The sequence below is a fragment of the Clinocottus analis genome, unplaced genomic scaffold (assembly GCF_023055335.1).
Source record: "Clinocottus analis isolate CAN_PGR_092001 unplaced genomic scaffold, fCliAna1.0.p SCAF_3, whole genome shotgun sequence".
Lineage (NCBI taxonomy): Eukaryota > Metazoa > Chordata > Actinopteri > Perciformes > Cottidae > Clinocottus > Clinocottus analis.
Window position 1 is genome coordinate 13198778 of NW_027176042.1, and position 25002 is coordinate 13223779.

Consider the following 25002-nt stretch of genomic DNA (forward strand, 5'->3'; position numbering starts at 1 on the left):
AGCTTGATTTATACTCCTGCGGCTGTTCGTCTATGTGTTATGTGTAGGCACCTCTCGCACATGCCAGGCATATTACTGCAGTGGATTCTGCTTTGCATGTTATCTATTTGTTTTTTTCAAATCCTTTGTCAGGTGGTCTCTGATTTATGTGATAAACGTGATTCAATGGTTTGATTTAAGATTTTGCCCACACATGTCCATGGCTGGAAAACAATATGTAAGAGTGGGATTTTAAGGAGAAGCTCCTGTGTTTATATTTCATAAAGGTGTTGTTGTTGTAACAGGATGTGGTGGTACTTGTCCAGAAAATCCATTTCTCAGCTCTGAAGTCCAATCAAACATCTGCAGTGCAGGTGCATAGTAACTAATTATTCAGGAGGTGCTTGTTGCGTCTATGCAGCTCTTTGTGTACTTGGAAAACCATTTCTTCAGCTCTGCACAAGCTTTTCCACAGAATTATAAATTAGACATTAGCTTCTCTATTTTTTGGGGTTTAAAAACAAATAGAAAAACGATTTAGACAGTTGCAGATATGTTTCTTATTCTTATGAAAATATGCAAACATTACTGAGTTTATGTACTGAAATAGGGACTTTTAGGGACTAGTTTAACTATTGAACTATTAGCATGCTCATTGCTCAAGAGTAAAGTTGTCAATGTATTAAAACATAGCCTCATTTTAAGTTGCTGACCATTTATTTAAATTACACCGTTACTAAATAAGGGGAAGGGCAAGCCCGGTGGGCAACCGATCAAAAACACAATTCCTCTATTTTAAAGTGAGCAAGTCTAACCTTTAATGTTGTTGCCTAATTTAACATGCAGATAGAATCTGTGGCAGGCATGTGTGCCTCTAATCTTTTTATTTAGAGATGAAGCCATCTGCTTACTTTACTTATTTTTTTTCGCCTATTTTCTCTTGAGTGAGGTTATTTTCAAACAAAAAGGCTGATAGAGAGCTGGGGGTAAGTGACAGTACAATACAATATAGTTATAGTTAGGCCTTTCATAATAAGTGTAATAAGAGTGGAGAAAGAATTATTGCACTTCTCCAATCTACTAAAATTAAAATGTTTTTTCTTTTGAACTGGAATGGTCTGTGTGTGTGTGTGTGTGTGTGTGTGTGTGTGTGTGTGTGTGTGTGTGTGTGTGTGTGTGTGTGTGTGTGTGTGTGTAGGTATACATACACAGTGTATGCATGCATTGTGTATTAGCTTAAAATCTCCAGTAAGTCTGATTATCTGTCTGAGGTCAGCAATCATGTTTTATTGTTCTGCAACCTGGTCTATAGCTGCAAACCTGTAAATTATTCATGATGACATGTCCTGTAAATTACATATTATGAGAGCAGACAGTATCTATATATATATATATATATATATATATATATATATATATATATATATATATATATATATATATATATATCTCATCATAAAGATCCTGTCCCCTTATACTAGACACCTGCTCCACAACATAATCTCCCCTTCAACGTTTAAGGACAGGAATTGAAAGCACAGTGGACACACAGGAAACCCTCGGAAAACAATAGTTGGATGTTGACGATTCTTGACATTTGACCCTGACAGACAAAACCAAGTGTTGGCAGCTGAGTTAAAGCCCACTACTAACTGAACTGTCTGCTGTTGCGCTCCTCCCAAACATTTGTGTTGAACTCAACACTAACCTCTTGCGAAGGGCCTGTGTTTAGAAAATACAGATAGACATCAAAGAAATTGATATTGAAGAAAGTTTCTACTGACTGTGAAAATCCATTGATGCTCAAGCTGAACGCAGCCCCTGTTCTCAAAACTACAAACAGTTAATAATCGAGATGGTGTGAGTGTTTGATGCTCAAAACAGTTTAGATGAAGTTGCTCTGTTCAACAGAACTCACAATAGTTTTAATGTTTTATGTTTTTGTCTCCCTCAGACAAAATGCAGCTCAGTGCAAAAACCTGTCAACAACTTCCCCCACGGATGTAAAACTGATTCACACTAAAAAGGACACACAAGACATTTCCTCAGCACTGAGAGGGTATCACTGGCTCTGATGTAATATGGAGCTTTTTATGGCCTGAGAACAAGACATTACTTATTATCTAGTAAAAAATTAACCTACACCTCTTCCTGAACTTAATCCAGGACACTGGTGCAGCATTTTAATGCAAGTCTGCTGTTTGAGAGGGCCATGTGACGTCTTGACGCAATGAAGTAGTGATACAATTTGAGTGACTGAGGGGGATTTTCTGCAGAGTATTCTGAAAGCAGCCGTGCTGAACAGAGCAGCAGGCTGTCAGAGAAGGAACAGGAGGGATGGATTATGACATTGCAGATCAATAAGGCTAAAATATTATCTTCCATATTGATGGGATACATCCTCTTCATATTTTTGGATTCTAGTGCAATGACTGTGGAGGGAAGATCGACATGTCTCTGTGTAATGGGGATAAATTATAAATCATAACAAGCCTCAGAAGGTATTAAACACTTTGAAAATTACATCTTCAGATGTCCACATCACCATGCAGTAAGGCACACATACTGTGTGTAGACAGACACACACACACCAGACAAAAGCCACTCTGAGCCAAATTTCACTAACTTAATCCCCAACTCAGCTCTGCAGTAGCTGGGCTCAACACTGCAGAGCCAAAGTCACAAGAAAAACAGACACAGAGACAAATGCAACCCTTATCCAGACCTTAATTCACTCTCTCTCTCTCTCTGTCCTTTGCACTGAGTCTTATAATACAAGTTCCAGTCGTTGAACTAATCCCCCACTTCTCTGTTCTTTTTTTAAAATCCCTAATGATTAATGCAATTTTTGATTCATAAGGGCATGGTCCTGATGTCAGTGCAGGTTCTTTTCTGCTCATCTATTGCCTGTTCCCTCATTAGTCCAGGCTGCAGCAGCACATGTACTCAAAGATAAGAAACAGGAGACCAATCAATGGCTGAGCAGAGGTGAACCGACGGAGCGTCCCGCAGCAAGATGTCAGCTGTCAGTCTCTGGGTCGTCCCTCACTCCTAATCCTCCTTCCTAATTATCCGATGCTTCATCGGATTTTCCACTGGATGTTCTGTCAAAGTAAGTATCCATCAAATTTGCTTGTTTCATATTTCTACCAACTTCTAGCCTCTCATTGAAAATGAATGCCATTTAGGCAACTGGTTGGTGATAATACGCCACATGATTAACAGCTTAAGTCTCTTAAACTGTCATAAACCTTAAACCACATAGCTTTTAATGAAAAAACAGTCAACTCCTGATGACAAAAAATACATTTTTGCTCTGCTCCACAATGCAAGGAGAGGTAAATCATCCCAGACCTCCTTTGTAGCGACTGTATCGTCATCACGTTGTGAGTCTGACGCTTCAGAGTAGCCCAAGCATATTAAAAAACTCCAAACAGAAACACTCCCTTTCAGCGTCTAGCTGTCCATCACTGCTGTATCCAGGGTCCAGGACAGCAGGACCAGGCTCAGAGGTGTCTCCATGGCAACACACTGTCTCCAGGGAGCAGCTTATTGGAGGAGAGGTGGAGTCTAATGGATGTGGACGGCTAGATGCACGTAGGGATGTATGCACTGAGACGTGGGACACATTTGTAAAGCTGACAAGGTGTCGACTGATCAAAGCACTCAGACTGTGCCTTAAATTAAAATGAAATACTCCTTGAGCATTTTGTATTTACAAATGCACTCAAATGTTTTAAATGCATTCATAAAAAAGAGAGTGTGGGCTTCTGAGCAGCCTAAAGAGCTTCTTGTATTCCTTCTGACATCATATACAGTAAACTGTAAACCACATCAACTGCATACCATGAAAAAGACTGGCAGCTTTTCTTTGTCACATGTGAGAATAAACTGAATATCTTTTGAGTTTTGGACCTATGGTCAGACAAAACTATCAATTTAAAGACACAACCTTGGACTTTAAGAAAATGGTGATTTTACATAAATAAACGTAATACATTTCTAATCATTAGTTGCAGCCCGACAGTAAATAAATGCTTAAAGCAGATAAAACTAAATGCCACAGTTTTGGGTTCCTAATGATAGCAAAACTGTGCCATATTTGCTTCTATTTCTACCACCAGTGGTGGGAGAAAGGGATTCATGGGCTGCAAATAGGTACAGTCTTTAATTATCTAAAGTCTTTAGTGGGACTTGCACTTCACTGGTACCTAATAAAGTTAATTTAGAAGGTCCCCAGCCTACACTAGAAGAACTTAACTCATTCCTCTATGAAATAGTCACTTTTTAAAACTCTCGTTGGAAAGTTATTTTTAGACTGTCCTGTTTTCTCAGTTTCTAAGGTTACAGTCTAAGAGCAGGAAGTTATTAATTCATGTTTTGCTACTATTGCTTAATCTCACTAAACTTGTTGGTTAGTAAAGAATTTCCTGTCACTTTCGATTTGCCAGGCGATAAGGAGCAGCTGAACTGCCAGACAATGACCTCTGTCACATTGTAAAGAGTTTTGAGACCATCAATAACAGTTTGTTTTATGATAAAATAATAACGGTATTAAATTGTGGTATTTAGAAAAGAAAACGTACAAACATAGTCATATTCCATTAAAACCTTTTAAGAGCACTTTGACCTGAGCTTGTAAAGTTTGTCCTGCCTTAAGTGTCAATATGCAGTGGTAAAGTATATGTCTGTATCTTCAAAGCTTAAGTGGAAAAACAAAATACAGTTTGTATATAAAAAAAATCTATTAATTCAATAACTGTTCATTTTAAAAACTTACAAAAGCAATGCATGCTTGCTATGATCCATTCACTCTTGATTTGAATTAACTTTAAGTGTAGCTCAGTCCTCCAGCAAACAGAAGAGCATTACTGGACTTCTAATACAATCATGGTGTTGATAGCTACACTCCTCCAGACAGTGTTGATTAAGATTCATTCAGCATACACAACAGAATGAAAGGAGACGTGAAATCATGCACTGACTGGCACCAAACAACCAAGAAAATGAATGTGTTTTATTGTTTAAACGACCCTTTGTCTACTTCATCAAGGCCGGCACACAAATTAGAACAAAAATACAGGGACTGTTTTAGATGATAATCTACGCCTGGCAGATCACCAGTTTCATGAAGGTCTTATTATCTCTTGAATCTTTGTGAAACCGGCAGAACAAGCTCTCAATTAATCAAGTGGCAGCTGCATTCATGAGTTTCCAGAGACCAGAGCAGATCTCCAAAGTTGGGAGAACTCTGATGGCAGACTGCATTTATGATATGTCTAAGTATGACATACATATTGTTGTTGTTCTAATGGTAGCTCTGAAACATTTAATCTGAGTCTATGATATTGTATGCGGTAGACGTGTTGCTTTATCAACATGACAAGCTTCACAACAGTTCTTCAGAAACCTTTTGGGCCAGGTCATAATGATGATGTTCATATTACATTCATTCTATTGATTAAATGGGAGTGGGGACCTTTAGAGATGCTGGTAGGCCAGAGACTGTTTCTGTCTGTCTTTATGTGAAGCGAAGCTAGCTGGCTGTTGGAGGTAGCTTTCTAGTTAGCTTACACACACAAAAGCAGTATCAATCTGCTACTCTTAACTCTTGATAAGAAAGTGAATCAGCATATTTCCTGAAATGTCAAACTTTTCTATCAACTTCACTTCTCTATATACTCACACAATGAAATCCCCCAATCTTAACTCAGCAACAGAGCAGTTAAAGCTGTTGTTTGTTTGACTAGTCGCTGTCACAGCACACAAACAAACCAGCCCTTAAAGAAACCCACAATGCATTGGACCAAATAATAAGCAAGCTGTCCCACTGAAGACTATTCTTTCTAAAAAAGCTAGTACATTGTTTTTCTTCTTTGCAAATGTTCTCTTAGTCAGCAACAAGTTTGCCAAACAAGCTGCCAGTGAGTGAGTCAATGCGACCATTTCTCTCCCAACTTCGTAGACATGTCCTTATTTATAAAACAATTCTTTATGCACTTCCATCTTATCTGTGTAAATGAATTCATCAGAAAAATGCTGGAAGCTATCGTCTTTGCTCAGTGACAAATGTGCAAGGCGTACTCCTGCTAGTTGTCCCCAACGTCAGTCTAGAAATGGGTAAAATGGGTTTTAGGTTTGCTGCTCCTGCGGCTTATAATCTGCTGCAGACTGCTCTGGGGCTGGTCTCTTTAGGTGTTTTAAGAAACAGACTGAAAGAGTTGGAGGAAGGTTCATCTGGTTGTAGATGTTTTTAAATGAAGAATGTGCACCTGTGTGAGCTATGATATGATGACTTGAGTCTCATGCTGTGATCTAAAAAATGTTCTGTCACTGTTTTATATGTTTTATCTGTATGTCTGAAACTTTTGTGAAACTATGTGTTACTGCTGTCTTGGCCAGGACACTCTTGAAAAGGAGACTTTCGATCTCAATGAGGCTTTCCTGGGTACATGAAAAGGATAGCTGACTGACCAAATCCCACTATGATGATAACAAGCTCTGATCTTAATTAACAATACCAGCATCAGTTAACCAACACATTTTTACTTTGCTAAAACATGTATCTCCTTCAGAAAAGCACACAAGACACACATAGTGTCTCACAGAATTTTCATCAGCGTTTGACCAAACTCACCTGTTCAGGTCATTATTAGGATCATTGTATTAGACAAATAAGGGGTGGGGATTCTGAACATGCTAGGTACTGTACATATTGCAAGCTAATGATTGACATGTGCAGTTGCAAAGAACATACAATGATATAATTAATAATTTTAATTTAAACAAAAAAGTTTGTGTGATCTGAAATAATGATTTAATAATTTCATGATTTTATTCGGTCTGCTTCAGTTAAACTTGTTTCTGGCAAAAAGGAACCAGCAGAGACTTGGAAAAAAAAAAGAAACTTGAACCTCGAGGTGAAAAAACTCTGCTTCTTTTTCAGTATTACCTTAAGTTTGTTTGTATGTGGATCGTTGGTATAACTGGACATTAATGAGTACATCTGAAACACTGAACAATTTCTAAGAGCAGTTGCCTGTATTAATTTCCCTGATCAGAGCAGTTGTTTTTAGCCTCGAGGAAAAATAAGTGAAAGCAAATTAAGTATTAAATTTCATCACATTAACACTGTGCCTCCTCTCAAACACAATATGCCTGTCTTTCTGTATGCTTGTGTGAGTGCGTGGGTGTATTGGTGTCAGTGCGGTTAATGACTGCCATGGTCGTGTCTGACTTAAACAGTAGTTACATCCAAGAAAAGACTACCATCAAACTAAACTAACTCGTTTAATCATTGATCACGCTGACTTTTATCTTGCTAGTATACTGCACGAAAAATACAAACACCAAGGTTCCCATATGTAAGAAAATGAGAGTGGGGTGAAAACGGTGCTGCACTCCAAGTAAGGAGCTCGGCCAACTGAACAGGCGACCTGCTGTCTCCCGAGCTGAAGTACAGTACAGCCCAAAGATGTAAACACAAGACCAGTTTAATAAAACTGAACTGTTCAGAGGACAATGGATGTCTTGACTTTTACTTTACTTTAAGCGTTGAGGTTTGGTTTCAAAGCTTCTTCCTGTGTTCATATAAGGTGTAGTTACTGCCGCTATCATCCTCGATCCGCTATCATCCTCTCTTTCTATGTTAAACAAGCAAGGTAACCTCTGCTCCCTGGACTTTTAAAGCATCCAGTTTTAGATGATGAAGACTGATGGTTCAGTCCATTCCCGTCCTACGGATGTGGAAGTTTATACTGCAGCCATATTTTAGTTTCAGAACCTGGAGCGTAAATGTCAAACAGCTGCTGATGGCTGAGCCCGGGGAGCAACACTTCACAAACTGCCTATTAGACTGCAAACAGGAGTCGGGGGTTGTGCTGTGCAGCAAACACACGGTGGTACGCTCCAAAAGCCGCTTTCTGTTCAGCGTATGAACCCTGTCTATTGACATGCTAATGCCAGATCTGTCAGCTGAACAGCTTGAATCAAGTGAACACCATCTCCCAAGGCTTTTTCAGAGACCTGGGCTTTGGGAGCTAGCCTCAAGGGTTGTCAAGAATTCATTAACTGTGGTTAAGATCTTTGACAAATGTGGTTTGTTACAGTTCAACAGCGGAATTAACTTATATCTTATACCACTTGCAGCCAGTATAATTAAGGAAACAATATTTTTCCCACATAGCCAAAGTAATGGCACTGCTGAAACCAAGTGATTTTTGTTTTTTCATTAGACCTGATAAATAATAAAGAAACCCCGCGATGTTGCTCTGTCCCAATCAATGACACACTGATGATTTGGCCCCTTCTGCCATGTACACATTAACAATAAAGCAATAAGTCAGAGGAAGACAGGTGCAATTTCCAATTTGAATTTCATTATGTTCGCTCACTGCCTTCTTCGATTCATAACATTGCCATTGTTGTGAGGTTGTGGATGTCGGGAGCATAGCCCTCTGTGTATTTAGGCAAAGCAACAAACCAGCTATGAATGAGAAACAAGCAGCTCCATAAATTCTCCTCTTCTCCATAAATTAACATTTACTTCATACCCCCACAGTTCAAGGGCCCTGTCTAATGCAAAGAAGCAGCACACAGGGCCTGACTCTGTGAAACTAGAGTCATTCTCCCATGGCTCAGTGAGATCTAAGATGAATAATTGATGTCTGAATTATCAAAAACATGGCCTGGAGTAAAATCGAGAGTATAGAAATAAGATATTGGCAGAAAAAAGACATGCAATTTCCTGAATGACAAAATTAAGATTTTAGAGGCACAGAAAGTCTTGTAGGTAGGACCAGCAGCTGAATCACAACGATCAACACAAAGAAGAATGTGAAGCCTAAATGCAACGGCTCACACTTTTAGCATCCAAAGGTCCATGGACTTGTACAATACTCTGGGGATGATCAGCTGAAGCCCCGTAGGCGCAACATTAGGGAAACCACTAAAGAGTGAGAGTGCCAGTAATGGGTCCAGGGCCTTGAAACTGAACCCCAGCTCCACTTAGGGAACTGTCTGCTCATAACCAGTCTACTGTGCTTGTATGTACAGTATGCCTCCATTATTTTTATACCACAAGGCAGAATAAACTGTCGCTTTATGTATTTTTTGGTTGTTTATTTGAGTTTCCTGTATTATTTGTATTATTAATATATTAATAATCAACACAGTTCATCATAGTTTGACTTACATTGACTGCATGTCTAACACAATGCTCGACAGCAAGCACTGTATCGTTTCATAGTTCATTAATAAGACTCAGATATATAGCTAAACCATCAGTCTATAATTGAAACTCTGATTTAAGCCAATTAGGATTAACTAAAATCATACCAGGGGTGAAGTTACCTTGGCGTGTGTAAAAGGACTGAAAAAATGTTTTAATAAGGAACAGAGTGTTTAATCCTTGATAATAAAAAGCCAGGTGGGAAACAGTCAAACTGACTATGAATCAAAGCATAACGTGAGCATTGAGTGATCAGCTCTGAAGGTTAAAGCTGAAGCCATATTGATATCATAAGACATGATGAATATGTATTAAATCTATTCCAGAACGTGTGATCAGCATGTTTAACCACACCAGCCACAATAAACCAAACGCAGGCCCCAAAATGTGAAAGAATGAGGAGCAATAATACAGCCAGTCCTCCATCCTGATTTCAGCACGGGGATCATTTTACCCGGCAATGGAGCTGCTGCACATCCACGATCCTAACCACAAATGATAATTCAGCACACGGACATCCCTCTGGCTGTTGATGAATTAATCTAAGAAAGCTGTGCACACGAGTGGGAAAGAAATTGAACCGGCGGATCGCTGCTCGCACTCTGATGCTCTGTCATTGGATTGACTGTCACGGTTTACCTGCCATGAAGGAGGGAAGCCTGTCAGTGCTCTCTGTTTGAACACGATATGTGTAAAAGCCATAGAGGTGGATGGCACTAACGTATGGTGCAAAAATCAAAAGAAAAGCACGAACATGGAGGAGGGTAAACGGGCTCTTGCTCGGCGGGCAGACAATGCACACAGAGCGGACACAGACAGACTCACACCGCACCTTTCACTTGGGTCTCATAGTCCGCAATGATCTCCTTGTCTTTCTTGAATTTCGTAGATGACATCGTTCCTCGGGCTGTTAGGGGGATAGTCTGCAGGTCGAGGACTATCCTGAGTATTTATAGGGGATGATCCCGGACTTGCGACGGAGCAGCGTGTTCCTCCTTTTCTTTTCTAGCAGCCGCGCATTGAGGAGAACAAAAGCGTAAATGTGTTGTATTCCCGCAGTCCGCGCAGTTTGAACCACCTTATCAGTGCAGCAACAACACACGAGCAGCAGTCCAATGTTGCATTCTTCTCTTTTTCTCCTGGGTCTTTCTCTCTTTCCTCCTCCTCCTCCTCTCCTCCTCCTGATGGTACCAGTCAACTCAGACGCTTGAGCAGGACAAAGTGAAAACACAAGCGAGCTCAAAACTGTAATAACAACATGATGAAGCGAGCGGAGCTTGAAGGTTTCCAAGCAGTCAGATCCTTGCTGTCGCTTCTGTGCCCAAAATATGATGAGACATGCGTAAAAGCAGCGAGACGGGAGCTCAGCTTCGTACACTGACAAATTGCGTTGCAGGGGAACAGGAATTTAAAAGATCGTCACGTGAGCCGCCTCATTTTGTCAACTACAAGTCTTTCCCCCCGCCCTCTCTCTCTCTCTCTCTCTCTCTCTCTTTCTCTCTCTCTCTCTCTCTCTCTTTCTCTCTCTCTCTCTCTCTCTCTCGCTCTCTCTCTCTCTCTCTGTCTCTCCCCCCCTCCCTCCCTCGCCCCCTCACCCTCACCTACACACACACATGCAATGCATGTGACAGAGTTTTGTGATCCTTTCTATTGTTAATAATGTAATGATGTATGATAGTGTTCTTAGTTCGGCCCACACATATTTTGAATTTAGTTTTTTGGAACAGTTTGTACAAATACTTTGTATGTCCTACCTGCGTGCACGTTTAAGGTGTTTATGTCACTGGCATTCTTGCTTTCACATTCATCTCTAATTGTTCCGCATAAACAATGGGTACAACGAAGGCATGGCGATACACCTCTTTGCAATAAAGGAGGGTGCGGTGCAAACGACACAAACTAGCTTTGTAACAGGATTGGTGTGACTACATTTGTGGTTACCACAGCAGCATCGGTGCCTTCATGGTTACACCTCTCACTTCACAGAAACTCTGCTCTGTGTTGTAACTGTGGTGTTGTTGATTCTGTACACATGACATCTATCGTACTTCTGTCCATCTGGGGAAAGGGATCCTCTTCTGTTGCCCTCCCAAAGGTTTCTTTCCTTTTTCTCCCAGTTGAAAGGTTTTTTTAGGGGAGGTTTTCCTGAACTAATGTCAGGGTCAAAGGTCAGAGGATGTCGTAAGTGTGATTCTAAAGCTCTCTGGGGCAGAGTTTGTAAGTTGTGATTTTGGATTGTACAAAATAAATTGAATTGAGTTGAATTGAATTTGTCTGCGCCTCTGTGGTGGAAGTCATGCATTTCTTGTATGGGAATATTTGAATTCATATCATGAAGAAAGATCCTTGTAGTGACAGAGACTGAGTGTTACTGTCATCTGGTTCTTCACTGCGTTTTTAACAGTCCATGGAACTCGGTTTGTTGTCTGTCACCTGAGCTTTTCTCAGTTCAGGAGGGAACAGGCTGTTGACTCACAATGAGGTGACTCAAACCTACAAACTGCCAAACTGTGAAGTCTTCTGCATGTCATTTCCATCTGCACCACATAGCGTCAATGCACATTTCAAGCTGACAGGTTGGAGATCATTTTTGACAGATAGTGGGTAAACATTCTGCCCCATCTGAAAACAGATAGAAATGATTTTGTAGTAAAAGAATCTATCCCAAAAATCCTACACCACTTACCCTCATGGCCCTATATCAGTGTTTTACTAACGATCTTGTAACTGCAGACCTGATGGCTTATGATAAACCAATAAGCATTTACTATAAAACTTAATCATTATGGAAAAGAGAAGTTAAACATCTACTTAACAATGAAACTTAATTTATATAGCTCGTTTTAAATCAAACTTACTAATTGCCAAGCAATAAAAACAACATTAAATCCTTTAGAAATGTTCTTCAGGCCTTGCTGGAGGAGCTCAAGCAGCAATCAGGCACATGCAGGATCACAGATGGAGGCAGGAGCCTGACCTTTCAAGGCTAAAAATATTAAAGTCAATTATAAAACCCACAGATGACAGTGAAGGCCAGCATGACCGAAAAGTGTGTTGTGGTCATTTATCTTAGAACAAGGACATAGCGGAAAAAATAACCTATAATGTTCCAAAAAGAATGTATTTGTGAAAAGCACATGAAAGTAAGCTCGAGCTCATGTTGGTGGTCACCAACACCAACCTTAAAAGGAATGTAATATGAAGAAATGACGATATTAGATCGTACAAATGAGGTGGAACAAATCGTCGCCCGAGAGGGTCAAATTTACCAATTACAGAGATGAAGAAGATGTCTGCAGTGTTTGTCTCACCCAAAGAATATCCATAGACACAAATGTTGGCATCCTCCTGCCTTCCTGTTTTCCCAATAGTGACGACTTAAGAGATCCTGTTTGGATTCAAACATGCCTCGTGATGTGACAATAATATATTTTCTTGCTGTTGAACACAACGGGCACAACCTTCTTTGCAAGAGAAAAATACCCTGAGGAAATTAAATGGCCTCTGGTAGTGTGTGTGTGTGTGTGTGTGTGTGTGTGTGTGTGTGTGTGTGTGTGTGTGTGTGTGTGTGTGTGTGTGTGTGTGTGTGTGTATCTGTGTGTGTGTGTGTGTGTGTGTGTGTGTGTGTGTGTGTGTGTGTGTGTGTGTGTGTCTGTGTGTCTGTGTGTCTGTGTATGTGTGTATGTGTTCAGCGAGACAGGGAAAGGATGACTTCATGTGTTGAGTTTCTCACTGCATCACACTGTCTTTTGTTACTTTGCAGTTCCAGTTGTGAGTCCAAATTGTTAGTCAAGCCTTATGTATCACCTCCACATCTGAGGAGTGGAGCCCTGAGAGAGCAGACACATCAGCTGTGACAGAGACTTGCTGGAGGGCCAGAGTGACAGCAAGGTGGATTCTGCTTTTGTTTGTGTTTACCACAGAGAAGTCAGCGGATGTAACCTTTCCGCATCCCTTCATCCCTGTTTCTCACCCCTACCTCTCTCATTGGGCAGCTCAGGGGGGAAGCCTGGGGAACTGTGACTTCACTATTTTTATAGCACAAAGATCCATTGTGAGATTCTTTTACTATTTATTTCTACGGAGATAACAAAAGTGGGAACGGCTCTACCCAACGTGTGAAAAAAAAATGCTGTTCTTATAAATGTATTTGCAGCATCATAAAATGTATTCAAATGTTTTCATGGTTCCCATCCGGCACATATGTATCTTGGGGCAAATATGAAGTTCAAGTTGATTGTTGATGTTGTTTTCACTATAATGTTTTCTTTCCAGTTAGTTAAAGGAGAAAGAGGCTCTGACTTCTTTAATGCAAACGACAACCTCTATTGTTTCATACTGTCATTAATCAATCATCAAGCCCTCGTGCTGAGGGATGTCTTTGTGATATGCCATTTTCTTTCCTGTTCTTTCTTTCCTGGAGCTGTTTTTACTCACTGTGAGACACTTTTTGATTATTCTCTTTGCAGATAATATGAAAATGTGTGTTGATAATGTGTTAACAAGTTATCATTTATTTGTCAAAAGTTCCCTTACTGTACTTTGTGCAACAGCGGCCATCTGTTGTGCAGGACTTTTCGTTCCCTGATATGAATGCATGCCCACTCGTCTTGCAGACTTCACACTTACTAATCAGATAGAAAGAACAGACTTGACCTTCAATAAACAGTTAGAAAAACAACAAAACATGTTCAATAAACATGGTGTATGTTGTGTGGAGACATGGAACCAGCTATTTGTGTTTTTTCTGACAGACAAGACATTTAAGAATTATACTTTAATCCTAAATAAAAGTTTTTAAATGTAACTTGACTCCAGTGAATTAGACAACAGTAAATATACAAAGAGCTGCTCTTTGTAAATGAACAGATAATGGTCTCACTAAGTTCAAGCTCTTACTTCCACTGCCCTTAATCACACAAGGAAATGTGACACAGAAAAGAAGAAAGTTATAATGAACCCCATCAATCATAAATGATGAGTCTGGAAAGAAGATTATGGGTGACTTTAAAATAACTAAGATGCTTGGACTGGCTATAGGAAAGACTTGCATGTTTAATTTAAAACAAAAGAATAAATCAATGGCAGTGTTGTGGGCTATGTTATCATAAGCCACTAACAAGCCACCGATCTAGCATGCAGATCGAGAATCACTTTTGGCCACTTTAATTGTGTTCATCATCTGGTGCAATATAAATGCATTTAAATATGTTCATATACTGATTTTACTTCATCTGTATATTTAATATTGCTGTTGTATTATCTTTTTTGTTTGTATTACTGTTCTACTGTTTATTTATATTACTTGATGTGTTACTACAATGTGTCTCTGTTTGCAATGCTGCTGCAATCCTGCAATTTCCACACTGAGTGACAAATAAAGGATTATCTTATCTTACATTGTTACTTTGGGTATTGTAATATGTGTTTGATTCAACTAAATACTCATTGTTGTTAGTAATAATTACTTAGTGACTACACAGTTGTATCTCTTTTAACCCAACGTCTATACAATTGATTACAATTAGTGGTGAGTAGCAACCCACAATTTAAAACAAACTGTGTTTTATTGTTCTATTTTCTCCTACTAAATATCTTAAAGTTGTGTTTTGTCTTTGTATTTATCTTGTTCACTTAAACTAGGTGTTAAGTGGCCTCTCTCTTACTACCTGTCTTATAATGATTGTATATCGTTTGTTGTTTCCCTGTGAGGTCTAAGGTTTTGTTCAGCGCTCTCAAACTACGTTCTAAAGATTACATCATGGCGCCCTCTGTCGGTTACCTGTTGGAAAGCTGCACCCGGAAGTAGTAGCCAGTGAAAATGAATGGAAACACGATGAAACAAGCTCGTGCAAACTACATTTCCTGTTTGGACCCATGGCTTTAAAAAAAAAATCAAAGTTGTTAAGATGACAGTTTTAATCATTTACATTATAATTTAAGCACCATTTACCTATAATTTAAGCACTAGGCCCACTTAATGAAGGTCATACAAAAAATGGTGGCAGAAAAAAAATTACACCTCTAACTTATATATAGCTGTAATTTGATCTTTAATTTTTTTTGTTTTATTTGTCATGTAATTTTTTTAAATATATTTTAAAATGTAGATGCTGAACACTATGACAAATACAAAAATGTATTTCACTCAACACGATATACAATACTGTAATAGTTTTCAGATGTTTAGAGAAAAAAAGAAGGAAAAAAATGTTGATGTGTGTTAATACGTGTACATAAATTATAATATTGTAACATATAATAATAATGTATAATATTGTAATATGTAAACAATAGTACTACTCTATTTTCACATTGTATGGTCCGAGAAGTATTTTAACATCCAGCCTCTCTCGGACTACGTTTGTGGAGGTGATGCTTTTATTTTGTTGGGTTTCCGCCGGAAGTCTCCATGTTGCTGCTCCTGAGTGAAAACACGATATAGGTGCCTCGTGTTTCACAGGTTGGTTTGACTCCAGTTAGCAAGTTAATTATAACTCTTATGCAATATTAATCTGCTGCTACAGTTCAACTAAGGGGCTTCACTCATAAACACGTACAACGTGGCAGCGACGTAAAAGAAAAGCCGCTAGTTTACGTCAGCTTGTTGTTTAGCGAGACGTAACAACTTTTTAGCACCCAGAGGCTAACTTTAGCCAGCTAGCTAAGTTAACAAGTAGCATTTTATCCCCAGCAATAACGTGCATTGTAACAGGTTTATTCACTATGTTTAATCAAACCGTATTTTATGCTAACATGTGACTTGCAATAGTTCACAATATACTTTTATAACACGTTACTCTCTTGCAAATGACTCGTACCTGAATGTCGCAAAAATCTACACTATTAACGGTATACCTCTCTCCCCTTCCAAGTGTTACATGTGAGTCTCTGAACTTGGAACAAGCTGTGATACATATCCTCCAGTTATACCTCCGAGTCTGGGGAGGTGCAGCCCACAAATACAGCATGTCCTCCCAGGAAAATGGGGCTGCAGAGCCAGGCCCTGATACAGTCGGACCACCTACCTCTGCCTTCACTAAGGATGATGCTATCACTGGGGACGTCTTCACTGTCACCATTGGAGCAACCGTGCCGACAGGATTCGAGCTCACTGCCGCAGAAGAGGTCAAGGAGAAAATTGGGGTGGATGCACGAATCAGCAAAGATCGTGGCCGCATCTATTTTCCAATAACCACTGACAAGCTTTTCCAGGTAGGAAACCTGAAATCCATGCATGCCTTCAGTAAAACTGAGAAGAAAGTGTCCAGAAAACCTCAGTCTAAAATGTATCTGTCTGGCTTTCTGTCCATTTTTTTAATCCATAGGTCCATCTTCTGAAATCTGTGGACAACCTGTTTGTTGTGGTTGAGGAGTATGATTATTACGAATTCAAAGAATCAAAGGTAACTCAACAACCAGCATTATTTACATGTTGCTTATATTTATCGTTTGAGGGTAATAAACACTTGTGTTTGTGCAGGAAGAGACATTGATGGAGATGATGCAGCTTGCCTCTAAAATCCCCTGGACTAAGGCCTTAGAGGTTTGGAAACTAAATCGCACCCTAAAAAAGAGGAAAGGCTACCGGAAAGGAGGAAAGAGCACCAAAGTAAAATCTAATAGTGAGGCCACGGATGCAACTGTGGCTGAAAGTGAGCAGCAAGAGCCACCACAGGAGGCGGCGTCTGCTGCTGAAAATGAGACAAAGGCTGAAAGCGAGCAGAAAGTGGTACCAGAGGTGGCATTTGCTGCTGAAAACCAGACGAAGGCAGAGAGCACGGCTGACGAAGAGACCAGCATACAGGACTCCGAAGAGGCAGAACCCGAGGCCAAAATCATCAAGTTCCGTGTGACGTGCAACAGGGCTGGTGATAAACACAGCTTTTCCTCCAATGAGGCAGCCAGAGACTTTGGTGGAGCTGTGCAAGAATTTTTCCAGTGGAAAGCAGACATGACGAAGTTTGACATAGAGGTAGTCATCCTTGTTCAGATTGGTCAGACGCAAAGTTAATACCGTCACACTGGCCAAGACAAACTTTGCCTATTGAGATTGATTTGCAAGACATGATCTAATGTTTAGTTTAAGGAGTAACAAAAGAAAAAATAACAGTGTCTTCACAGTGATAACAATTTGTGGCCGCCTACATTTTTTTAAAGAGTCTTTTAATTCAGCAGTTGCCAGTTGTGTGTAACTTGACTAGTAGAACGGCAGTTTCTTCACTGACTAAATTCAGTTTTAATGCCTATTGTGGGTAAGCTGATATATAACTCAGTGTTTGAATAGATGTTGAAATGATTAATCAATTCTATATGTGTTTGCTTTGAGCTGGCATGTTTGTTTACTAAATAGATAAGACTATTAGGTTGCTAAGAAACACTTAATCTACATCAGAATAGTTTTACGATTGTTTTAACTCCATAGAATATAAAAATGTATGCGTGGTTACATTGATTATTGCTTTGTAATCCTGCACTCTATGTTCCTGAATTGTAGGTGTTACTAAACATACACAATATAGAGGTGGTTATTGGCATTGCACTCACAGAAGAGAGTCTTCACAGGAGGAACATCAGTCACTTTGGACCCACCACTCTGCGGTCTACCTTGTGTTACGGCATGCTCAGGTAATTCAACACTGCTTTCACTCTATTTTCAAATGTCCCAGGGAGTTAAGGATATAGTTGAGCTATTGTTAATATATATTATTTAAGTCATTTATAATTCCAAATTTCTAATTGGCTGATGATTTTGGTTCACTAACTGAATGTTGTGTTTTAGTCATAAAAAAATAAATTAAAAAAAACTGGCATAAAGACACTTGCGATCACAGGTGCAATCACATTGCAGTGTTTCCCCTACCATTATAATAGGGGATCGGGGCGCCCCCCTGAAAAAACCCCGCACATCTGTAATTTGCTCTATAGCACCAGATCACAAAATGTCATTTACGGTTCTCTTTCCTGTAGAACAGATTTACACCTTTTATCTGTTATTGAAGAAACTAAACGGCCGTATTTTATTGATCGGATCGACACGACAGCTACGTGGTTGCGCGAGTTCCGCCCTCATGTGCACAGACGCTTGCGCGCATACAGGTGAGCACTGAGCACACGCACAGCAGCGGACAGAGAGCGTCAAAAAATATGTCGCGTGAAAAGTAGACAACTAAGTTAAATCTGCGTTTTAAACGCTCCCAGGTTGAAGATGGCATCAGTAGCTCTCCTGCAAGGAGCACCGGAGCAACTCTCTGAACGACGCTCTCTGAACTGAAAGTAAAACGAACCAAAGTGCTCGTGTCTTGTACCAACAATGAGCTGCTGGCTTCACACATTACAAAAGTACAAAGTACACGGACATAAAACTAAGTCATGAATAAATACATGGAGAAATGCCTGTACTTTTAGGTAAATGTTTAGTTACGCCGTTGACAGGTTAAACTGGTTTATGAAGAATAAACTGAGAGCGGCCGTATCAAATCTACAACCCAGTTCATATTTGTGGAGGAAAGCATACCTGCACTCATTCTGTTTTGTCAAAAAAATATTAGCTCATTGTTTTCCACAATGAGCTATTTAGTAGTAACTAAATATTAGTTATTTTTTGCACGTTAGAACATTATTTTCATTTTTCTAAGTGATTGCAATTTAAGAAGAAATTGGTTTGATGGAGCAACCTGGTTTACTTGAAAGTTATTGTAATTTCCTTTATTCTTTCACTATATAAGCACAGAGCGAGTCATCAAATGATGTTATTTACATACCCCTCCACCCCCTCCCCTGAAGCTGTACACCTCGGGGAAACACTGCCTTGGACAGCTACCTAAGTTACAGGAGGAGGAAGAGTTAGTGACAAAAATACTGCAAGCTGCACGCACAGAGTCTCACCTCCAGTTGCAGCAGATCTTACTGGGTTTGCCTCCTCGCAGTCACACAAATGAACACACATGAAGAAAAGAGTGCAGACAGACAAAGGGCTGGAATGTTAATGATTGATCATTGAACTATGTCTTTCACTGAGTACTTGTAGAAAGCAAAGTTGGCCAAATGACGTCAAAAATAAAAGGATTAATAGATTTATTCTAATACTATGTCATGGAATAGTTTCGATAGATAGTGGACAGGACATGACTAAGTGACTGAATACAGGCCGATCCAACACCATCATAGCGGCCAAAAACAACTCTGTTCTGGAAATAAAGGTTGCGAGTAGAGGAGGTTGATGAGAGCGAATAGTTGGCCGAAATAAAAAAGGAGGACAATTTATGTTTGTAGAGCCGAGGTAGTTAGCCCAGATACATGAGTCATTACTCTAATTGTCCATTTAGACACACGCAAGTTGTGTATTATCTGTTTAAAATGTAATATGCAAATTTCTGCTGATAGGTAATGCTACAGTTATTGTTTTTTCAGAGGTTCATTCAGTATATGATCAAAATAAATGGTAATTAGACAGAAACTTAGTCAAATGAAAACATTGTGTGCACATTCCAGATAAGTACAATGAGAGCAAAGAAATACAAATAATGACGATGTTATGCCAAAGAACTTTGAATATTTGATGAAACTCATTTAGCATGTTCCAATTGTTTTTTTTTTAAAGCAAATAGTGTTCAATGCATTTATCGCTTTAAAAAAATGAACACTATTTGTATTCATTGAATACAAATAATCTTGTTAAGTGTGTGTGTGTGTGTGTGTGTGTGTATATATGTGTGTGTGTGTGTGTGTATGTATGTGTGTATATATATATATATATATATATGTATATATATATATATGTATATATATATATATATATATATATATATATATATATATATATGTATATATATATATATATATATGTATATATATATATATATATATATATATATATATATATATATATATATATATATATATATATATATATAAAAATGAGTCCATATAATACAACCTATGATGTCGCACTGGTGATAAACTGTATCCATAACCGATTGTCTGTTGACAGGCTCTGTAAACCTCAGACATCAGATATAATAATTGATCCAATGTGTGGGACTGGAGCTATACCATTAGAGGTGAGACATAACTGCTGTACCTGGACTACAGTATTGCTTGAAAAAGTGTTGTATGCCCAGCCCCTCACACTGAAAAACACATTGTTAACTGCACCACTGCCACTGATCTTCTGATGACCTACATTATATAAATTTCATGAGCGAACTACAGACTGAAGACTTACAGTGTCAAATGATCAACAAGTGTCCTGATGGATATACACTTTTCTTATGTTTTGTTTTATTTAAAAAATGTGTATTTTTCTTCTCTTTCCAAGGGAGCCATTGAATTTGACAGTTCCTTCTACGTTGCTGGTGACAACAATGACATGGCAGTTAACCGCACAGTAAATAATATATGTCACTTCCAGAAACGGAGGGCAGACAAAGGCAGGTGAGAGGCTGCACAGCTGGACATCTCATGAGGTAGTTTTCATATCCAATTTTGTGTAGTTGATTGTCATAATGACTTAAAATCCCTTTTATCTCATTTCAAACAGTGTATCTGGATTGCCCATTGACACAGTGCAGTGGGATCTTTGCAATTTACCCATGAGGACGGGCTCTGTCGATATTGTCATCACGGACATGCCCTTTGGGAAGAGGTACCATAATCACAGTGGTGTTCATACAGTACATGGCTGATTAATCACGTCAATAACATCACCAGGACTGCATTTTTCCATCTTAAAAACATTGCACGCCTCCGTCCGTCACTCTCCTCCTCCACTGCCGAGATTCTGATCCACTCGTTCATCACTTCCAGACTCGATTACTGCAATAGCATCCTTTTCGGCTCACCATCCAAAATCCTCTATAAACTCCAGTCCATCCAAAACTCCACCGCACGTCTGCTCACTCATACCCGCTCCTGTGACCACAGTACCCCCGTCCTCCAGAACCTCCACTGGCTCCCCGTCCCTCAACGCATTAACTTTAAAATCCTTCACAACCAGGCCCCCCGCTATCTCACCGACCTGCTCCGGCACCACACTCACTCCCGCTCCCTCCGTTCCTCTGATGCCAACCTCCTGTCCACCCCACTCTTGACCACGCACCGAACCTGGGGTGACAGAGCTTTCTCCATCGCCGCTCCCTCCCTCTGGAACTCACTCCCCAAACCCATTAGAGACTGCACCAACCTGACAAGTTGTAAATCACTAATCAAAACGCACCTTTTTAGATCTGCTTTTAATGTGTAATTACTGCTGTGATTTTATATGATGTCCTTGTTTTATGTTAATTTTAACCATGTAAAGCAACTTCACGTACTTTGAAAAGCGCTATATAAATAAAATGTTTTATTATTATTAATAAATAGTATGTGAAAATTATGCTGAATAATTTGTGTTTCAATACTAGGTCTAAGCTGACCAACATAACCACGGTGCTTTAGATGGTTAAAAATGTAATTTTGAAACAGAGTACTTAACAATGGATTTAGCTTTCAGCCCAACTATAAGTTAAAATATTTCCATTGTTTTCCTAAAGAATGGGCTCAAGGAAGAAGAACTGGGACCTGTACCCGTCCTGTCTGAGGGAAATGGCCCGTGTGTGCACACCAGGAACAGGAAAGGCTGCCTTGTTGACACAGGACAAGAAGTGTTTTACCAAGGTAACTGTATACTCATGCAGATGATATGATTTTCAGTTAAGACATTTCTAACAAAGTTCCAAGTAAATAAGATTCCATGGCATGAACATTACATTTGAACTTGTCATGTCTTGCCACCAATTTCCTGTTAGAGAAAACTGGTGCCAATATGGCACCACACCAAAACACAACTCAGATTTTGGTGCTTCCTTTCGGTGCCTGACCCGTTTGAAATACCGAGTGTTTTCCTAGTTTTACAGCTTTGGTGTAGTTTCAACTAGAACAGCTCATTTTGGAAAAGTAAAAGCAAATTACAAAGCAAAACAGAATGAGTGCAGATATGTGAGCCATCAGGTTGTATCAGTATTAGTGGCTGCGGATGCACGGCAGTTGCCAACCCGTGCATACAGCAAACTACCGTATACAAACACAACAACTGCTTTTCTCTGTAGCCTTGTTATTCATGAACCAGCACCAATGAACAAATAGCAGAATAACACCAATATATCCTTAAACTTTGGACCACACAGAAATGGGACAGTGAGTGCATCAACCGAAACTGAGGCAACATACAAACATGATTACTGCTCAGGAGTCGGCAACGTGCACCCGTTTTACAATCTTTTACAATTTGTACTAATTTACACTGTGGTGACTAGTACATGGCCCTGCTCAGCAGGACAGTACATTGTGCCCTCTGATGCTCCGCCATTTGTGTTTATTAGTGTGTTCCATATACAGTGTGACAATACATAATTTAAATACTATGTTCCACCCAAAAACAATTTAGTTTTCATCTCCACCCTTGTATCATCAATAGTTCTGTTTTCTCCACACCTCATTGAGCTTTAGATGGAGGTGTGTCAAGATCACAACCAAATAGTACACTGTGTTTTCAAGTATTAAACCTGTTGCTATGAAAGTCATTCTAAAAATAATTAATTCCCAGCCACCAATGAACATCTTATAAGTCTCTTTCTGCCAATCTGTACAGGAATCCATTTTTCTTTTTGATGAAAGATCAAAACAGTTTAAACAGAAGCTCAAAGGATATTCCTTATTTATTATGCGTGTAGCTGAACCAAATTGTTGTGTAATGTTTCTTAATTTCTCATCAGCCACTATGTGCCAAATTAGGGAGTGAAAACATGTTCTGCTCTTCGCAAGAATAACGCATCAACGTCATAGTGATGTAAAACAAGCAACAACCTTTGTGGTTATTGTTACCCGCAGTTAAACTTGCTGCACATTAAAAATAAAATATATCACAAAAAATGGATAATATTAACATGGCGTTCGGTTGTGAAGTGGAAAGGACCAGTGTTGGTTTTCTCAATCCATCAGTTAAGCATTTGTAAATGCTGGTGTTTTTTTAATGTTTATGCAGTTCCCCAAGTTTAAACATCCTAATGTGGTCCTCTACTTAAAAGCTCATGTGCTGAATCAATTTACCTTCTATAAATAATCTCTAAATAAACCATCTACAGTTCGACTCTGCTAAATCTCTGAGTCATGGAATAAGACTTTAGCCAGCTGTATTTGTCTCAAGAGCTCTTGTTTTACACAGAACAAATGTGTCATTTGTCAGTTTGCCCTCATAAGATTTATGTTGTATGCAGGCTATCTCCAGGATGGGAGGACTGTGGAAGAGGCTGCATACCGTTTGGGTCAATGTCGGGGGTTTACATGCTGGCGTCTACCTCCTCAAGCGGACTGAGGGCGTGTTTGGCCAAACTCCGGAAGATGTCCATGAATCAAAAGGGATGTCTAATGCTCAAGGGGATGAGAAGGTCGCCAAGGAGCTCCCTTAGTTCACATCCTGCGTTTAAGTTCTGAGTTTATATTTGATGCTGTGTAGGATCAATATTATTTATATTCTCTTTTTTTTTTTTTTTTAATCATTCAGGTTCTCTGGTCAAGCTTCTCAAGCAGTTTTTGTGAAACTTTTTTTTTATTTCACATTTTGTGATAATTTAAATGGCTAACTGGACAGAGAAAATACACGTTCATGTTCAGCAGCAGTTCAGTAGTTCTCTTTCTCGGTTTGAATGAGGCGGTTCATTTGTCATGTTGCTGTTCAGAAACCTGCTGAAAATTGTGTCTTCAGACGAGCTGCACCCACTTTACAGAAACTGCACATTGCCATATTGTTCTGTTTAAATAAAAGATTCAAACAAAATGTGAGTTGATGTAAGTATTCATCACATTATACAAGTTGTCTGACGGTGATACAACAAAGAAGTAAGATGTATCGATATTATTATCCTTAATTTTTGAATTAGTATGATAATTATCATTATCTGTTACTGTTATTTTATATTTGACCTGCTGGAGGAGACAGTAGGTGAAAGCCTCACAATGAGACTGCAAACCTCTAATCAGTGTTTCAGTCATGCTTCCATGGTGAACGTGCTGACCTGAACACAGTAGGAAGATAAAATCACCTAAAAAGTCATAAGGGAAGTAGAGTATTGATGAGTGACACATGCGGTGTGCGTGAGCCATTCCATGCAGGATTATAACTTCCTTTAAGCTTTCAGTAAACTGTTGCCTAACCCGACAACTAGTGCCAAGGGAAAGTATACATAGTACGTTTCTAAGCAGTTCCTGTTATTATTTATTTTATTTTATCATCTGTGTGTTTAGCTTAGCTTATGGCATTGGGATGCTGCTAGTACGACAAAAAAATTCTCCTTGGAGATTAATAAAGTACGTTTCATTCATTTCATTCTTAATACTAATAAAAAAAACTCATGAAATTAGTAAACAAGACCACAAAAGGTTCTTCTAAGTGATTTGTATATATTTGTATAGTAATGAACTAACATGACAATAATGCCATGTTTTAAACTAATATGCTGTAAACAGGATTCATATTGTTAGTTTGAGTACGGACATTTTTCAAAGTCAGACAGATAAGTGCGGATACCTCCCCATCATCAAAAAACTAAAAGGTTGACGCTAATATTGATCTGTTCTAGGTCATCTATTCTTGCACAGGAACAAATGACCTACGATTAGCCGAGCAGCTCGTGAAACGAGCGTAAGAGGAATTTAATTAATATTATTTATGTCTCTGTCAATCAAAGTCAACGGGCATGATGTCAGCGAGTACGCCCACACCCGCAGACTCTTTAGTAGTGAGACGAGCGGTGTGC

General features: G+C 39.2%; 2 protein-coding genes across 3 annotated transcripts in view; one reads left to right on the plus strand and one right to left on the minus strand.

Moving 5' to 3' along the window:
- srgap3 (SLIT-ROBO Rho GTPase activating protein 3) overlaps window positions 1-10592 on the minus strand; it is a 50932-nt gene extending 40340 nt beyond the window's left edge. For both annotated transcript variants that reach the window (XM_068593433.1, XM_068593431.1), the window contains exon 1: window positions 10041-10592. In XM_068593433.1, the coding sequence (XP_068449534.1) occupies window positions 10041-10104 (64 nt within the window). In that variant the 5' untranslated portion in view covers window positions 10105-10592. The remainder of the gene's footprint in view (window positions 1-10040) is intronic.
- A 5004-nt stretch (window positions 10593-15596) lies between these two features.
- On the plus strand, window positions 15597-24023 carry thumpd3 (THUMP domain containing 3). Its single transcript, XM_068593390.1, has 10 exons — window positions 15597-15671; window positions 16084-16423; window positions 16537-16614; window positions 16692-17183; window positions 17706-17836; window positions 20202-20271; window positions 20529-20644; window positions 20751-20855; window positions 21742-21865; window positions 23464-24023. Exons 2-10 carry the CDS (start codon window positions 16178-16180, stop codon window positions 23653-23655), a joined length of 1554 nt encoding a protein of 517 aa, XP_068449491.1. The 5' UTR covers window positions 15597-15671; window positions 16084-16177; the 3' UTR covers window positions 23656-24023.
- Window positions 24024-25002: the final 979 nt, after the last annotated feature.

Coding starts and splice junctions, on each gene's coding strand:
- thumpd3 (XM_068593390.1), top strand. CDS start 16,178: ATGTCCTCCCAGGAAAATGGGGCTGCAGAGCCAGGCCCTGATACAGTC. Junction 16,424..16,536: donor CCACTGACAAGCTTTTCCAG/GTAGGAAACCTG, acceptor TTTAATCCATAG/GTCCATCTTCTGAAATCTGT. Junction 20,645..20,750: donor CGGAGGGCAGACAAAGGCAG/GTGAGAGGCTGC, acceptor CATTTCAAACAG/TGTATCTGGATTGCCCATTG.